Source organism: Lagenorhynchus albirostris, chromosome 8 (genome assembly GCF_949774975.1).
Source record: "Lagenorhynchus albirostris chromosome 8, mLagAlb1.1, whole genome shotgun sequence".
Classification (NCBI taxonomy): domain Eukaryota; kingdom Metazoa; phylum Chordata; class Mammalia; order Artiodactyla; family Delphinidae; genus Lagenorhynchus; species Lagenorhynchus albirostris.
In genome coordinates this window covers 85974143-85988787 of record NC_083102.1, presented here as the reverse complement: position 1 = coordinate 85988787, position 14645 = coordinate 85974143, and the positions used below count along the sequence as shown (strand labels likewise).

The following is a 14645-nucleotide window of genomic DNA, read 5'->3' as shown; positions in this document are numbered from 1 at the left end:
AATTATTACAGAAATGCAAATCAAAACTACAATGAGGGCTTCCCTGGTGGCGCAGTGGTTGAGAATCTGCCTGCCAATGCAGGGGACATGGGTTCGAGCCCTGGTCTGGGAAGATCCCACATGCCGCGGAGCAACTAGGTCCGTGAGCCACAACTACTGAGCCTGTGCATCTGGAGCTTGTGCTCCACAACAAGAGAGGCCGCGATAGTGAGAGGCCCGTGCACCGCGATGAAGAGTGGGCCCCACTCACCGCAACTAGAGAAAGCCCACGCACAGAAATGAAGACCCAACATAGCCAAAAATAAATAAATAAATAAATAAATTAAATTTAAAAAGGCAACTATCAGAAATCAACAATTAAAAAAACTACAATGAGGTATCACCTCACACCAGTCAGAATGGTCATCATTAAAAAGTCTACAAATAAGGGCTTCCCTGGTGGCTCAGTGGTTGAGAGTCCGCCTGCCGATGTGGGGGACACGGGTTCGTGCCCCGGTCCGGGAAGATCCCACATGCCGCGGAGCGGCTGGGCCCGTGAGCCATGGCCGCTGAGCCTGCGCATCCGGAGCCTGTGCTCCGCAACGGGAGAGGCCTTAGCGGTGAGAGGCCCACGTACCGCAAGGGGAAAAGAAAAAAAAAAAAAAAGTCTACAAATAACAAAAGTTGGAGAGGGTGTGGAGAGAAGGGAACCCTCCCACACTGCTGGTGAGAATGTAAGTTGGTGCAGCCACTGTGGAAAACATTATGGAGGTTCCTCAGAAAACTCAAAACAGAATTACCATATGATCCAACAATCCCATTCCTGGGCATATATTCAGAGAAAACTATAATTCAAAAAATACATGCATCGCTATTTTATAGCAGCACTATTCACAATAGCTAAGACATGGAAACAACCTAAACGTCTATTGACAGATGAATGGTTAAAGAAGATACATAATACAATGGAATACTACTCAGCCATAAAAGAGAATGAAATAAAGCCATTTGCAGCAACATGGATGCAACTAGAAATTATCATACTAAGTGAAGTAAGTCAGAAAGAGAAAGACAAATACCATATGATATCACTTACATGTGGCATCTAAAATATGACACAAATGAACCTACCTATGAAACAGAAACAGAATCACGGACATAGAGAACAGACTTGTGGTTGCCAAGGGGGCAGGAGGTTGGGGGAGGGATGGAGTGGGAGGTTGGGGTTAGCAGATGTAAGCTTTTATGTATAGAATGGATAAGCAACAAGGTCCTACTGTATAGCACAGAGAATTATATTCAATATCCTATGATAAACCATAATAGAAAATAATATTAACAAAGAATATATATATATGTATAACTGAATCACTTTGCTGTACAGCAGAAATTAACACAACATCGTAAATCAACTATACTTCAATAAAAAAATATTGAAAAAAAGTATGTCATGTCTGTAGCTGCAACATTATGATTAGCACAAAAAAGGTGAGGAAATATCTTTTCAGTACTTGAAAACTGTCACATCATTGATGGATGAGTGAAATCTGGACATAAATCTTTGTGGTTTTATTTTTGTCTTACCCATTAATATAAATAAAAATATTCATATTGGAATTATACCCATTCCTCAAGCTTTTGAACTTTATTTTTTGGTTAAAAAAAGAAATACATCAGAGTGAACAATTTTATTCTTCCTTTATGTGCACATAGGAGAAGACAAAAGTACTAGCTATATTTATGAGTTTGGCAAAAGTCAATGAATGAAAACACTGTGTGACAATCAACTGACTATATGAAATTAGCAATAAACAGTATTGTGTATGTTATTATTTGTAAGTTGTGTGCTGTACATCTTTTATATATGTAAAATAGTTAATGTAAAATAGTAAGATGTGGGCTTCCCTGGTCACACAGTGGTTAAGAATCCGCCTGCCAATGCAAGGGACACGGGTTCAAGCCCTGGTCCGGATATATCCCACATGCCGTGGAGCAACTAAGCCTGTGAGCCACAACTACTGAGCCTGTGCTCTAGAGCCCACAAGCCACAACTACTGAGCCCACGTGCTACAACTACTGAAGCCTGCGCACCTAGAGTCTGTGCTCTGCAACAAGAGAGGCCACTGCAATAAGCCTGCGAACCGCAACAAAGACCCAACGCAGCCAAAAATAAATAAAATAAAATTTTAAAATTTATTTAAGAAAATAGTAAGATGTACAAATTTACAGTAAACATATATACATTTATATGCATACATGTTTTTGAAGAACCAGCTGTAAGATATTTACCAGTATGTCAATAATTAAAGGTAAAATAAGTTGGGAACTAATCCATATTTTTATAATATTTAGTCTCCCTATCAGGAACATAGTATACTTCTAAAATTTTTCTTTCAAATGTTCTTAAATGTCTCAAAATTTTGTTTTATTCATGTGGATAGTCTGTGGTGTCTTTTTCATTGCCATTGTGAATAGTATCCTTTCTGATTATGATTTCTCATTATATTTTCTAAATGGTTACTTTTGGACTTGGGCCTGATGTACATGTATCTTTTTAAACTTTTCATTTGTACGATTTGATTTCTTTCCTTTTAAAATAAAAAATAGAGTTATGAAATTACTTCTAAAGAAGAACTTAGGCAAAGCTTATAAGATTTGATAAATATTGTTCTTATTTTCTAACCAAACTGTTGTATATTTGATTATATGTTGATTACCACTTTGACCTAATAATTATTTAGAAGAGGATTTTTGGTTTCAAATTGTTGAAGTTTCTTAATTAAGCTTATGTTTTTAATTCTAGTTTTTTACACTGTGGTCAAGAAATGTGGACTGAATTATTTCTACTTTTTGAAATTTATTGAGATTTCTTGGTGGACTAGTTTATATACTCAGTTTCAGTAAATCATCCATGAATGTTTAAAACAAAAGAGTTTCTTTCAGAGAACATTTCTAGGTGTATATGCACATATATGTATAAATTCTCAATATGTCATAGATAAGTGATATATTAGTTGCCTATTATGACAAAGCTTCTATTAATTTATTTTTGTTATTTTACACGTAAAGATTAATAAGTAGTATGTTTCATTATAGATTGTAGCAGTTGTTCACATAAAATTATATTTTTTATCCTGGTTGATATTTCTTTGCCTTAAATTCTTTTTAATCTGTTATTTATACAGTCACATTTGGTTTCTTTTGTGGAATAACTTTATGTATACCCATATTTTTAACCTTTGTGTTGCTGTATTTTAGGTTTATCTTTTACATGCAGCACATAGCTAACTTCTATTTTTAAAAATTTCAATCTCTTTGCCTTTTTAAGAGGGAAGTTTAAAAGACTAATATTTCTTGTCAAAACTGAGTGTATGGTCTTATTTTTATCATCTTGCTTTATGTTTTAGATTTTTTTATTTTTTACGTTACTGCACTGTACTCATCTTTTCTGCCTTTTGCTATAAAAGTGTTATTTCTATAATCTGAATGCATTTCAAAGATATATGCATATTCTCTTGTGTATTCTAACTAGTGGATATTTGTATGTTTTTTAAAAACATGCTTTAACATGCATTTCTCTAATTATCAAAGTCACAATGAAACAGTAACTTTGGCTCCCCCTGTGTTAGGCAAGAGATCTGATACACTTTAATTCTCCCTTGAACTTGATGTTCTTCTACTTCCACTCACCTAGATGTAAATACCTATTAATTGTGATTTTTGTTAATCATTTAACTTTCCTTTTAATGTTGATTTTTGGTGTTTGAACTCAACATTGTAATCATATTTATAATGATTATGTAGTCCTAACTCTAGTTTTAACATTCATTGATGGTCCATTTGTTCCACAATTTCCTTATTCTTTAATTTTGATTTTGATTCACCCTATGATGACTGGAAATATAGTTTTAAAAACTCTTTATCTGGAAAGATGTGCAAGTATTAGATCTTCAGTCATTACTTTCTGAAGATGACTTTCTGTTGTCTTGAAGGATGAACAACAAATTCTCTTGGTGTATGGTTCTTGAATCATGTCCCTTACTCTATCCTTAAAACCCTACAAATGTTGCTCCATGATCTTTACTATTTCAAGTTAAAGAGAAGTCTAAAGCCAGCCTGATTTTTCTCTTCCTTTGTTGGTAACCTATATTTTTCTGCCAAGATGCTGGCATGAACTTCCTTTTCTCTGAGAAATTAAAAACATCTTCCAAACTTAACTGTGTTCTTTCAATTAACTTTTCCTGGAACATAGTAAACTTTTTGAACATTAAAACTTAGATTTTTCTCAGCCAAGGAAGGTGGTTTTCTCTTCCTTCCTTCTTTTTTTAATAAATTTATTTATTTATTTACTTTTGGCTGTGTTGGGTCTTCATTGCTATGCCCAGGCTTCCTCTAGTTGTGGCGAGCGGGGGCTACTCGTCATCGTGGCGAGCGGGGACTACTCGTCGTCATGGTGCGCGGGCTTCTCATTGTGGTGGCTTCTCTTGTTGCAGAGCACAGGCTCTAGGTGCGTGGGCTTCAGTAGTTGTGGCACATGGGCTCAGTAGTTGTGGCTCACGGCCTTAGTTGCTCCACAGCATGTGAGATCTTCCTGGACCAGAGCTCGAACCCGTGTCCCCTGAATTGGCAGGCGGATTCTTAACCACTGCGCCACCAGGGAAGCCCTCTTTTTTTTTTTCTATTAATTAAACTAAAGTCTTTATACAAATTTCATCAAGTTTTCCACTCATGTCCTTTTATTTTTGCTCTAGGATCCAATGTAGGGTTCCATATTGCATTCATTTCTCCTTAGTCTCCTCAAATCTGTGCCAGTCGTCAGTAGTTCCTTGTATTTCATGACCTCGACACTTGAAGAATATGGTTTAGTTATTTATCTTATATAATGTCCCTCAATTTGGGTTTATCTGATGGATAGTTTTCTTTTTAAATGCTTCTATTCCATTTGTTCAGGTTTTATCTTAAGAATCCCCTTTTATTTTTAGATCGATTTTTATTCTTGTCCTTCAAAGCTGTCATCTTCTCTCTCATCATTTTTATTTCTGTATACATTTTCTCAGCATACTGCATTCTCTATATCAGTAGTTCTGAAAGTGTGTTCCAAGGACAGCAGTGTCCCGATAAATGTTTAATAACTGGCTGGGGTAGGGAGTAAAGGTGTTTTTTTTGTTTGTTTTTTTTTGCGGTACGCTGGCCTCTCACTCTTGTGGCCTCTCCCGTTGCGGAGCACAGGCTCCAGATGCGCAGGCTCAGCGGCCATGGCTCACGGGCTCAGCTGCTCCGCGGCACGTGGGATCTTCCCGGACCGGGGCACGAACCCTCAACCCCTGCATTGGCAGGCGGACTCTCAACCACTGCGCCACCAGGGAAGCCCTAAAGGTGTGTTTTGATTTGTAGGATTTATTGATTTCTGTGATATAAATAATTCCATCATGGCCAATTTTAAGCTAGCAACATGATGCCACTGAATGTGGAATTGGGAAGAGATGCTAACAATTAGTTCTCATGGGCTGGTACAAGCCAGCTCCAGAAGCACCACTGTGGAGGGCCCCTGACCGTTTCAGGAATTCTGTAGGATTCTTTGTCCTGCAATACAGAACATCACTCAGTACTTTTCTTTAGACATTTCATATTAAGATATATATGTGATGAATATATGTGCATGTATGAATGTGTGTTTATATATATATATAGAATATATGTGCATGTGTGTATGTATGTATGTGTGTATGTATCTATAGATAGAAAGAGAGTGGGGGGGTGAAGAGGGAAGAGAGAGAGAAATATATATTAAAAAATCCATAAATCCATATGTGAAAATCTGAACTCTCAAAGTAGATGATTTGGGAGTAGCATATATCACAGTACAAATTATTTTTTTAACTTAAAACATCTCTTCCAACCATAGTTTGAGATAAACTTTTCTCCTAGGAAATTTAAAATAACACTACATCTCTGCATAATTTTTTAAGGACATTTATTTTACAAATGAAGCTATACCTTTAGTGGGCAACAGATAGAAAAATAGGACGCAAAATGAGAATTCTGTTTTGATTTTAACTTCTAGTTCTTGCTATTGAGACAACACTTAGGATAAAACTAATTAATATTGATGTTTTTTGCCATATGAAAAAAATGTACATTGACTTTCTTATCTATAATAAAAATACATTTCATAATGATTCTCTATTTTTGCTCTGCTTTCTATTGTTTCAACCATGCTTGGGTATGCAAAAGCATTTGTTAAGCGGTAAATAACCAGAGATGTGTTATTTGTTGCTGTTCTCATTGTCTCTCGTGTCTTTAGTATTTCTTTCCAGAGAAAAATGTAATTTGTTTGCCTTTCTTAGCAACAGTGATTTGCCAGTTTTTTATTTCAATATTTTTCCTCACTTCTTTGGGGACTTGCTCAGTTTTCTAAAGTTGAAAATGAGGGCTGCCCACAGCTCATGCCCATTCCAAAACAGTTTTTGCTTTGAAATATTTCCTGAATTAAACCCTCTCCATTTATTCCCATTGCCACAATCTAGGTGGCACTCTCAGCACCTCATTTGGTGCAGCATCCTGATGGTCCACTCTTGGTCTCTCTTCCCTTCAATATACTCTGCCTTATGCTGCGAGACATATCATCCTGAGCTTAGTCTTATCACGTCTTTGACATCCTTAAGGTCTAGACTCTTCCCTTACTGTCCAAAAACATTATGTTGATAATACAACATTATATAAAGCAACTATACTCCAATAAAAAAAAAACATTATGCTGACAAAGGGGCCATAGATCCATAGGTATCTATTAAGAACTCCTCGCTCAATTCTCATTTTTGGTATTTGTTAACTGACACATGCACTTAAAGAAACTGAACAATAGGCTTGGACCAGATTTGAATATGCATGATTTCATAAGTAACAGTTTCATTATTATATCTAAAGAAAGACTGACTGATATACAGAGCTTAGAAACAGGTTAGGAAGAACAGTCTTCAAATGAGTGGGCAACACATGGGAGGAACAGAAACTACGCCAGAGGCTATCAATCTCGCTAGAGTTGACAGATTACATATGGTATTACCACCATGACCAAAATGAGGGTATAGATGGCATATGAGGCCCCCCAAACTCTTAGTATCAGTTGTATGCACCACTCTTGTCAGGTGAGTACTTATTCCATTCAATGGAAGGAAGACAGTACAAACTTCATAAGAATAATTCATATGTAATTATTATTTGAGGTAGTAGTAGCAACAATAACAATATATATATATTTAAAGGTTCTACCATATCCCTGCTAATATTTATCATCAAAGACCACCCTCACTATAATACTATTACATCTATGTGCTTATGTAATTGTCACATCTCTAAGAGGAAAGAGCAGATAGGATTACATCCATGTTACAGACGAGCAAACTGAGGTTCAGGAAAGCTGGAGGCCCCACAGTTGGTGAGGGTTAAAAAAAAAAAAGATAATGTTAAAATATCCACTTAACAGATGTGGAAACAATCTCTGAGAGGTTAGGAGAAGTTGCAGTAAGTGTCAGGACTGGGATTCAAATCCAATTTCATCAGATTCCAAACCCTTGTGTATTTTCCATTGTGTCATGCTGCCTGCCTCACTATTCCTTTCTCCAAATTAGAGAGCTAAACGGTTGTTAGGAATGACAACCCCCAAGAAAATTGTACTTACTCAGCTGAATCACAAGGGTATGCTTCAGGGAGAGGAAGATGGAGCATTTCCAAAGCTTTGGCAATGCTCTTAGTTAACTCAAGGGCCCCAGGAGAAGGGACGTTCTTTGGGATGTTAGTGCTCCTTTCTCCTTCAGAACCCTGCCCACCCAGCCACTGGGGAATCCAGAAGGCTTCCCTCTCCGTTCTCCTGAATCTCATGGACACAGCCATTACCAGAGGGAAATGTGTGTTCTGAGTCAAATAATTTGCTATGGAATGTGAATCATATCATATAGTTGTGTTTTTTCAGATTTGGGAAATAAATCTGATTAATGGTCAAAGCTTGCATATCTAATTTCCCATTTATGTGAAGATAAACTTTATTAGTCATTTGTGGGTTTTTGAGGGACAGAGAGTTTTCTTCCTACTTTTCATTCTTTTTGCTTTCTAATTTGCTGTTAAACCGTTACAGATCACAAACCAAAAGCACGTTTTTAATTCCATTGCAAGAGCAGGCAGTAGTGGGAATTCTTGCACTTTTATAAAATGCCAGGCTTAGGAGGGCTTTGAAAATCATCCAGAGTGTCCTCAAACCGTGAGCCCTTGCACAGTAGTACAGACTCGTCCTGAAGACCCTCTTTTTTTTCTGGAAGCTCTCATTTTGGTCATGGTGGTAATGCCATAGTTAATCTGTTTCAACTCCAGTGAGATTGATAGCCTCTGACTGTAGTTTTTATTCCTCTCATATGTTGCCCACTCATTTGCAGACTGTTCTTAACCCATTTTTAAGCTCTGTATATCAATGTCTTTCTTTATCCATAATAATGAAACTGTTACATACAAAATCATGCACTGTTACAAAAAAATCTATTTTTTTCAAGCCATTTGCTTACCATGTCCATTTTAAAAGCCTGTTATGTTCAACTTTGCCTCCTTTCTGCCCCAAATCCTAACTCTCATGTAACAGTTAATCGCCACTTAAATGTTTACAAAGGGTTTGTCCTCCTAGACATTTTACATGTTATTTTGGTGCTCCAAAGATAAAACCTAAATGCAACAATAACACAAACTCTGAAACTGCTTTCAAACACTAACTTCCAAACAATAGGAATGCACAAACCTCCCCCACCCCCAAAGCTTTATCCCAATCAGCTTTCTTAAAAATCTAGACAAATCTTTAATTATTTTCATTTGAAATGTGATTATGCATTATCTGATATGCTACTGCAATCTCCTTTACTTAACAGGAAGAGTATTAACAGTAAAGTTCAACTCTTGAATATCTGTAAGGAGAAAAGATTAATTTACAGTTTTACTTCTCTTTGTCATAGTGGCTTAACAAAGATGTAAGAAAACAACGAAAGTATAATCACTTTCCTTCCTCTCTTCTCTCGCCCTGTCTTTTCAGGTACTTCCACAGTTTACAGAATCTTAGTTTGGCTTATTGCAGAAAGTTTACAGACAAAGGTTTACAGTACCTGAATTTGGGGAATGGATTCCACAAGCTCATCTATCTGGACCTTTCCGGCTGCACCCAGGTTTGTCTTTCAGCCTTCTCTTTCCTGCAGCAGGCGAAGAAGTCCTCCAGAGAATGAGAACGGGCTATATCCAGCCCTCATGTTATACTAACGCTGTGCACAGACCGCAGCACACTTTTTGGAGGTTTTAAATTACATGGCCACAGCTGCTTAAATTTTCCCCAGGATCGCTACTATAGGCTCTTGGCTTCCTTCCACTGGAGTGCCACATCCACTAACAGGCAGAGTTCATTGGATGATGAAGCAGAACACGTCTGTGTGGATACTCTGAGCACAGTTATAATACCAGAGTCCAAATCTTGAAAACTTTTTAGAATTGATACCAAGATACAAACAAAGAAAAACATTTTGTGGGGAGAATTTGCAAAGAACTTCCTGAAGAGTCAGTTTGCTCTCACGTGGGCCCTCAGAGAGTAAATAGTATTGGGTAAGATGCTACAAGTGATAAATGCATGAAAGGAAATACACAAAGATTATGATTTTATTTATTTATTTTTTATTTGTTTTTATTTTTGGCTGTGCTGGGTCTTCGTTGTTGTGCGCAGGCTTTCTCTAGTTGCAGTGAGCGGGGGCTACTCTTCGTTGTGGTGCGCGGGCTTCTCACTGCAGTGGCTTCTCTTGTTGCAGAGCACGGGCTCTAGGCGCACGGGCTTCAGTAGTTGTGGTGCACAGGCTTCAGTAGTTGTGGCACGCGGGCTCTAGAGTGCAGACTCAGTAGTTGTGGCACACGGGCTTAGTTGCTCTGTGGCATGTGGGATCTTCCTGGGCCAGGGATCAAACCCGTGTCCCCTGCACTGGCAGGCAGATTCTTAACCACGCCACCAGGGAAGCCCAAAGATTATGATTTTAAAAACTGCATTATATCCTTGGGCTAAATAACATGACGATTTGAGGTCTATATGGGGAAATATTTAAGTTTGAAGGAACAAGACTAAGGAAAACTGGGCAGAAAAGAGTGTGGAATTGTGGAGGGTAGGGCATGGCACTTTGGAAGCAGTTACTACCTCCCTGATAGTTTCTTCTGCTCTGTTTTGTTTGATTTCAGTCATGATTCTTTTAACTTTTCTTTCACCTCTCTGTGTATTTTATTGATATTTGTGTCATAGAATGTTCATCATTCTATGAGACTAATAACACAAATGAGAACTGTTACTATATGCCAGGCACCATGTTGACTGTCATACAGATCAAATTTACTGCTCATATAAATGCTGTGCAGTATGTATTTATCATGCCCATTTAGACATGAAAAGACCAAGGCTCCCAGGGCTGCACGGCTGGTGAAAGCACATGGTACTGGTACAGTTATAAGCAGGTAGATTCCCTGGAAGGAATACAGGGACAGAACAGATTTCTCCTCCAAGTTCTTGAATGGACAGAAATCTTACATAGCACTACTACTGGCATATCATGGTTTCCTGGTACACCACACAGTGGAGAGGATGTAAGGGAAAGGAGGGGGGGACGTTAAGCTAGGGCTGAAATGGCTAGAAGTTGCATTTGTTTAACATCCAATTTACTGCGATATAGCTTGCTAAGCATCAACATCTACCATCACTCTGTGGCCAAGATGGCCTTAATGTTCCCTCCAGATGGACAAAACTTCAGACAGGCTTCTTCTGGACTCTGGACCCCTGACCTCCCTTTTCTTAGAGCGTTTACTTTAGAAAACTTGTGGTTGTACATTCTTTCTCTGCTCCCTTTGAGATGTAAAGCCCTTAAAAAGCTTCTTGCCAGTTTTACAACCCAGGAATGTCTTCCTCAAAGACCTGGGAGCCAGCCTTTAATATGTAATCATCAAGAGAGAGAGCATCAGTATCTCCCAGTCTCTGTGGGAGGATGGGAGCCTAACTTCCATATGGATGTCAGTTAGCAAACACAGAGGCCTAATCACAAAGGAAGAATACCTGCAAATTCAGAAATAACTCAATGTGCTTGACACATCTAACTGATCAATCTCTCCCCTAAAGATACATGCTCCAGTACTTTTTTTAAAATTAATTTTTATTGGAGTTTAGTTGATTTACAATGTTGTGTTCGTTTCTGCTGTCCAGCAAAGTGAATCAGTTATACATATAGATATATCTGCTCTTTCTTAGATCCTTTTCTCATATAGGCCATTACAGAGCACTGAGTAGAGTTCCCTGTACTATACAGTAGGTCCTTATTAGTTATCTATTTTACATACAGTCGTGCCTAGCTTACCTCAGTGCTTCCGAACCCTCTGCACAGTGTGACTTACCTCCTTGTTCTTCTCAGTTTCCACCAGGTAATTATTATAGCAAAAACACACAACACATGCACAGACACACAAACACTCATACACATGCCCTAAGGTTAAATATTTTCAGACACACTAAAGTCAAAATGAGAGGTTTCAAATTGATGACCCTCTGGCTAGATATATATTCAAAACATATAGACACAGTCTGTCTTTAAATTTTGAGCCAACATTTGGAATTTTGGAGTTTTCAAATAAAAATCTAGACTTCAAGCTTCTCTTAAAAAACCAGAAGAACTAGCAAAATTGGGCCTGCTTTCCCACATGGCAACAAAAGGCTGGAGCTGAGTCAGCCTCACCCCCTTGAGATGGCGCCCTCTCCTCAGTATGCCGCCCTCTCCTCCACTCAGTAACGTCCACACATGCACTTACTCTGGAACTGCTACCACTTCACTGCATTGCCTGCCTGCCTCAGTAGGTATTTGAGTTTGATCTGAATGTATTTCTAAAGAATAGATTTCTTTTCCTAACTGACCCTTAATTTGTAAGTCTCAAACCACAGTGACATTAGTATTTCACATCATTATGCAAAATAATGTTTTTTTTTGTTCATCCGTCTTCCATTTGCATTTGTTCATTTAATAATTTAATTACTCGAGAGATTTAACCCTAGGTGTCAGGCACTGGAAATTGTACCATTTGAAACTTTATAAGAAATGGGCTCATTATGAACCACAGATATCTTAATAATGGCTGCTGCTGTAACTTCAGAGAATCAGTGAATCTTGGATGTCACTGCTTCTGAGGGACTTATTAAGTCTTTTGAGGAGGCTCCATCTACCTCCCTAGCTCTGGGTGTGAGGATAGTTTCACCCTTCCAGACCTACTTGCATTGATATGACAGTATAAAATGGTTTCAAAGAAGGAAAGTTGACTATTCACAGGTTTTTCAGGTTCTTCCCTTGGAAAGTAAAATGTATTTTCTTCTTATGTTTGGAATTTTGCACTATGAAGTCATGTGTTAGTATATCTGATCAAGGAAAAAGGCCCTAATAAAACAAAAAGTTGAGAATAGAAGCTTACAATGAAATGCTTTACACTGGTGTTTATTGAGTGCCTACTGCATACTGGGCACCATGATGAGTCAAATAGCATCTCTGTCTTTTGGAAGCTCTGGATTAACATAAGTGAATTATGTCAAGGGCTAAATGTTAATGCAGTCACAGCTGCCCAAAAAAGGAAAGATGTATACAGTATTGTGAAAGATTTTGAATCCATATTTGTTAGAAAAAATAAATAAGTGGATGATGGAGAACTACAAAGAAAAGTGAAAATCAATTACATATGTTTTAGAAATATTCTGCATTCTTATGGGATTGGATAAACACGGTAGGGTGCACTAAGTAATATGACCGATTTCCTAATGAGTACCAGCACTTGCACGTTCCCCTGCATGTCATCATCTTTGATGGGGTTGAGGTGATGCCTCTGCCCAGTTTCTCCTCCTTGAAAAAGCCTCTGCTCACACGTGGCCTGAACTGGGATAGGGCTGCTTCAGCGAGCTCTCTCACTATCCTCTGCAAATTTCTACCCATATACTTGCCACTTTGAGTTTTCTTTTTTCACTTTTAAAAAACCTGCTTTTTTTCTTATTACATGCTAAATGCAGAAAAATACAAGAAAAAAAGGAGAAAAAGGGACTTCCCTGGTGGTGCAGTGGTTAAGAATCCACCTGCCATTGCAGGGGACACGGGTTCGAGCCCTTGTCCGGGAAGATCCCACATGCCGTGGAGCAACTAAGCCCGTGCGCCACAACTACTGAGCCTGTGCTCTAGAGCCCGCGAGCCACAACTACTGAGCCCACATGCTACAACTACTGAAGCCTGCGTGCCTAGAACCGGGCTCTGCAACAAGAGAAGCCACCGCAGTGAGAAGCCTGTGCACCACAACGAAGAGTGGCCCCTGCTCGCCCCAACTAGAGAAAGCCCGTGTGCAACAAAGACCCAACACAGCCAAAAATAAATAAATAAATTAATTAATTAAAAAAAAAACAGGAGAAAAAAATTTAAATTACCTGAAAATTCATCATCAGAAATAATAAACACTACTAGAATTTCAGGGTCTTTATTCTATGCCTGTCTAGACTTTTTTAAACTGAAATGGATTATATAGTACACATATCTTTCATTTAATGTTTTATAAAGTGAATGTCTTTATTCCATTAAATATTTTTCCTGTAACTTACTTTTAATAGCTATATAGTATTTCATTGTATCAAAATACCAATATGTATTTAACCATTCATTATTGGCCTACAGTTCTTTTTTTTTGGCCTACCATTTTTTTTGCTATCATAAATAACCTGTGAGGAAAATTATTGTAGCCATATCTTTGCATATGTCTGTGTAATATTTTGGTACAAATTTTTAGAAGTGAAATGGTCAGAGGATATAGTTATTTTTAAGGCCATCCATACCCTACAAAGATTGTCAGTTTACACTTACCATAAATGTAAAATAGTTTGTTCTCTTCATAAATATATTATATATAAAAAATTTTGCCAATTTGACATTGAATATGATATTTTATATTTTCAATTTGTATTTCTTTGATTACCAGGCAAAGTTAAACCATACACAGGCACTTAATAAATATCTGTTGAATGTGACAGCATTCTTATCCCAACAGGCCACCACTGTTAAAATATTTTTCAAATTAATTAAAAAATCTCTTTCAAACTGGGGAATATTGGAGATAATGTAAGTTAAGTGCCTGACACAGTTGGTGATAAAAAAAGAAAACCTATTAGTATATTTCTCTAAAAAAATTTCTTCAGAGCCTGAGTGCAACATTTTCATTATAGTAGTTTCAGAAGAAAAAAAAAATCTACATTCATTTAACAAAATGATTCTGGCTGAATCAGTTGAACAAATTTAATTTGTTTGCTTTTATATTTGCTACTTACTCAAAGTTATAAAATCTAACCTTATGCCATAAAATAATTTTTTAAAAACCATGTTTAAATACAATTTGGAAAGACTCTGGAGACAAAATGGTTTTATCACGTAAAGAAGGTACTCTTTCCTGTGCTCCTTTGTCATCTATAATCTGGGAGACATTTGGCGACAGTGAATGAATCCATCTTTTTCTATGCTCTAAGGAATGATGTGTGACCTAACTCATGGTAGACATTTGTCAGATATTTGTTGAATTTTTGGATTAATGTTTAGTTAAATAAGTGAAAC

At 37.5% G+C, this 14645-nt stretch overlaps 2 protein-coding genes across 4 annotated transcripts in view; one reads left to right on the top strand and one right to left on the bottom strand.

Moving 5' to 3' along the window:
• Nucleotides 1-14645, top strand: part of FBXL13 (F-box and leucine rich repeat protein 13) — a 185033-nt gene that overhangs the window by 101665 nt on the left and 68723 nt on the right. Inside the window, 1 exon segment of the mRNA XM_060157227.1 lies at nt 9050-9179. Within this exon segment, the coding sequence (XP_060013210.1) occupies nt 9050-9179 (130 nt within the window).
• LRRC17 (leucine rich repeat containing 17) overlaps nt 1-14645 on the bottom strand; it is a 168502-nt gene that overhangs the window by 94603 nt on the left and 59254 nt on the right. For 2 of the 3 annotated variants that reach the window (XM_060157231.1, XM_060157230.1), the window contains exon 1: nt 9120-9224. The exons of the other annotated variant lie outside the window; for it this stretch is intronic. The gene's annotated coding sequence lies outside the window, so the exon portion shown is untranslated. Of the gene's footprint in view, nt 1-9119; nt 9225-14645 lie in introns of those variants that run through there. 3 annotated transcript variants of the gene reach the window in all.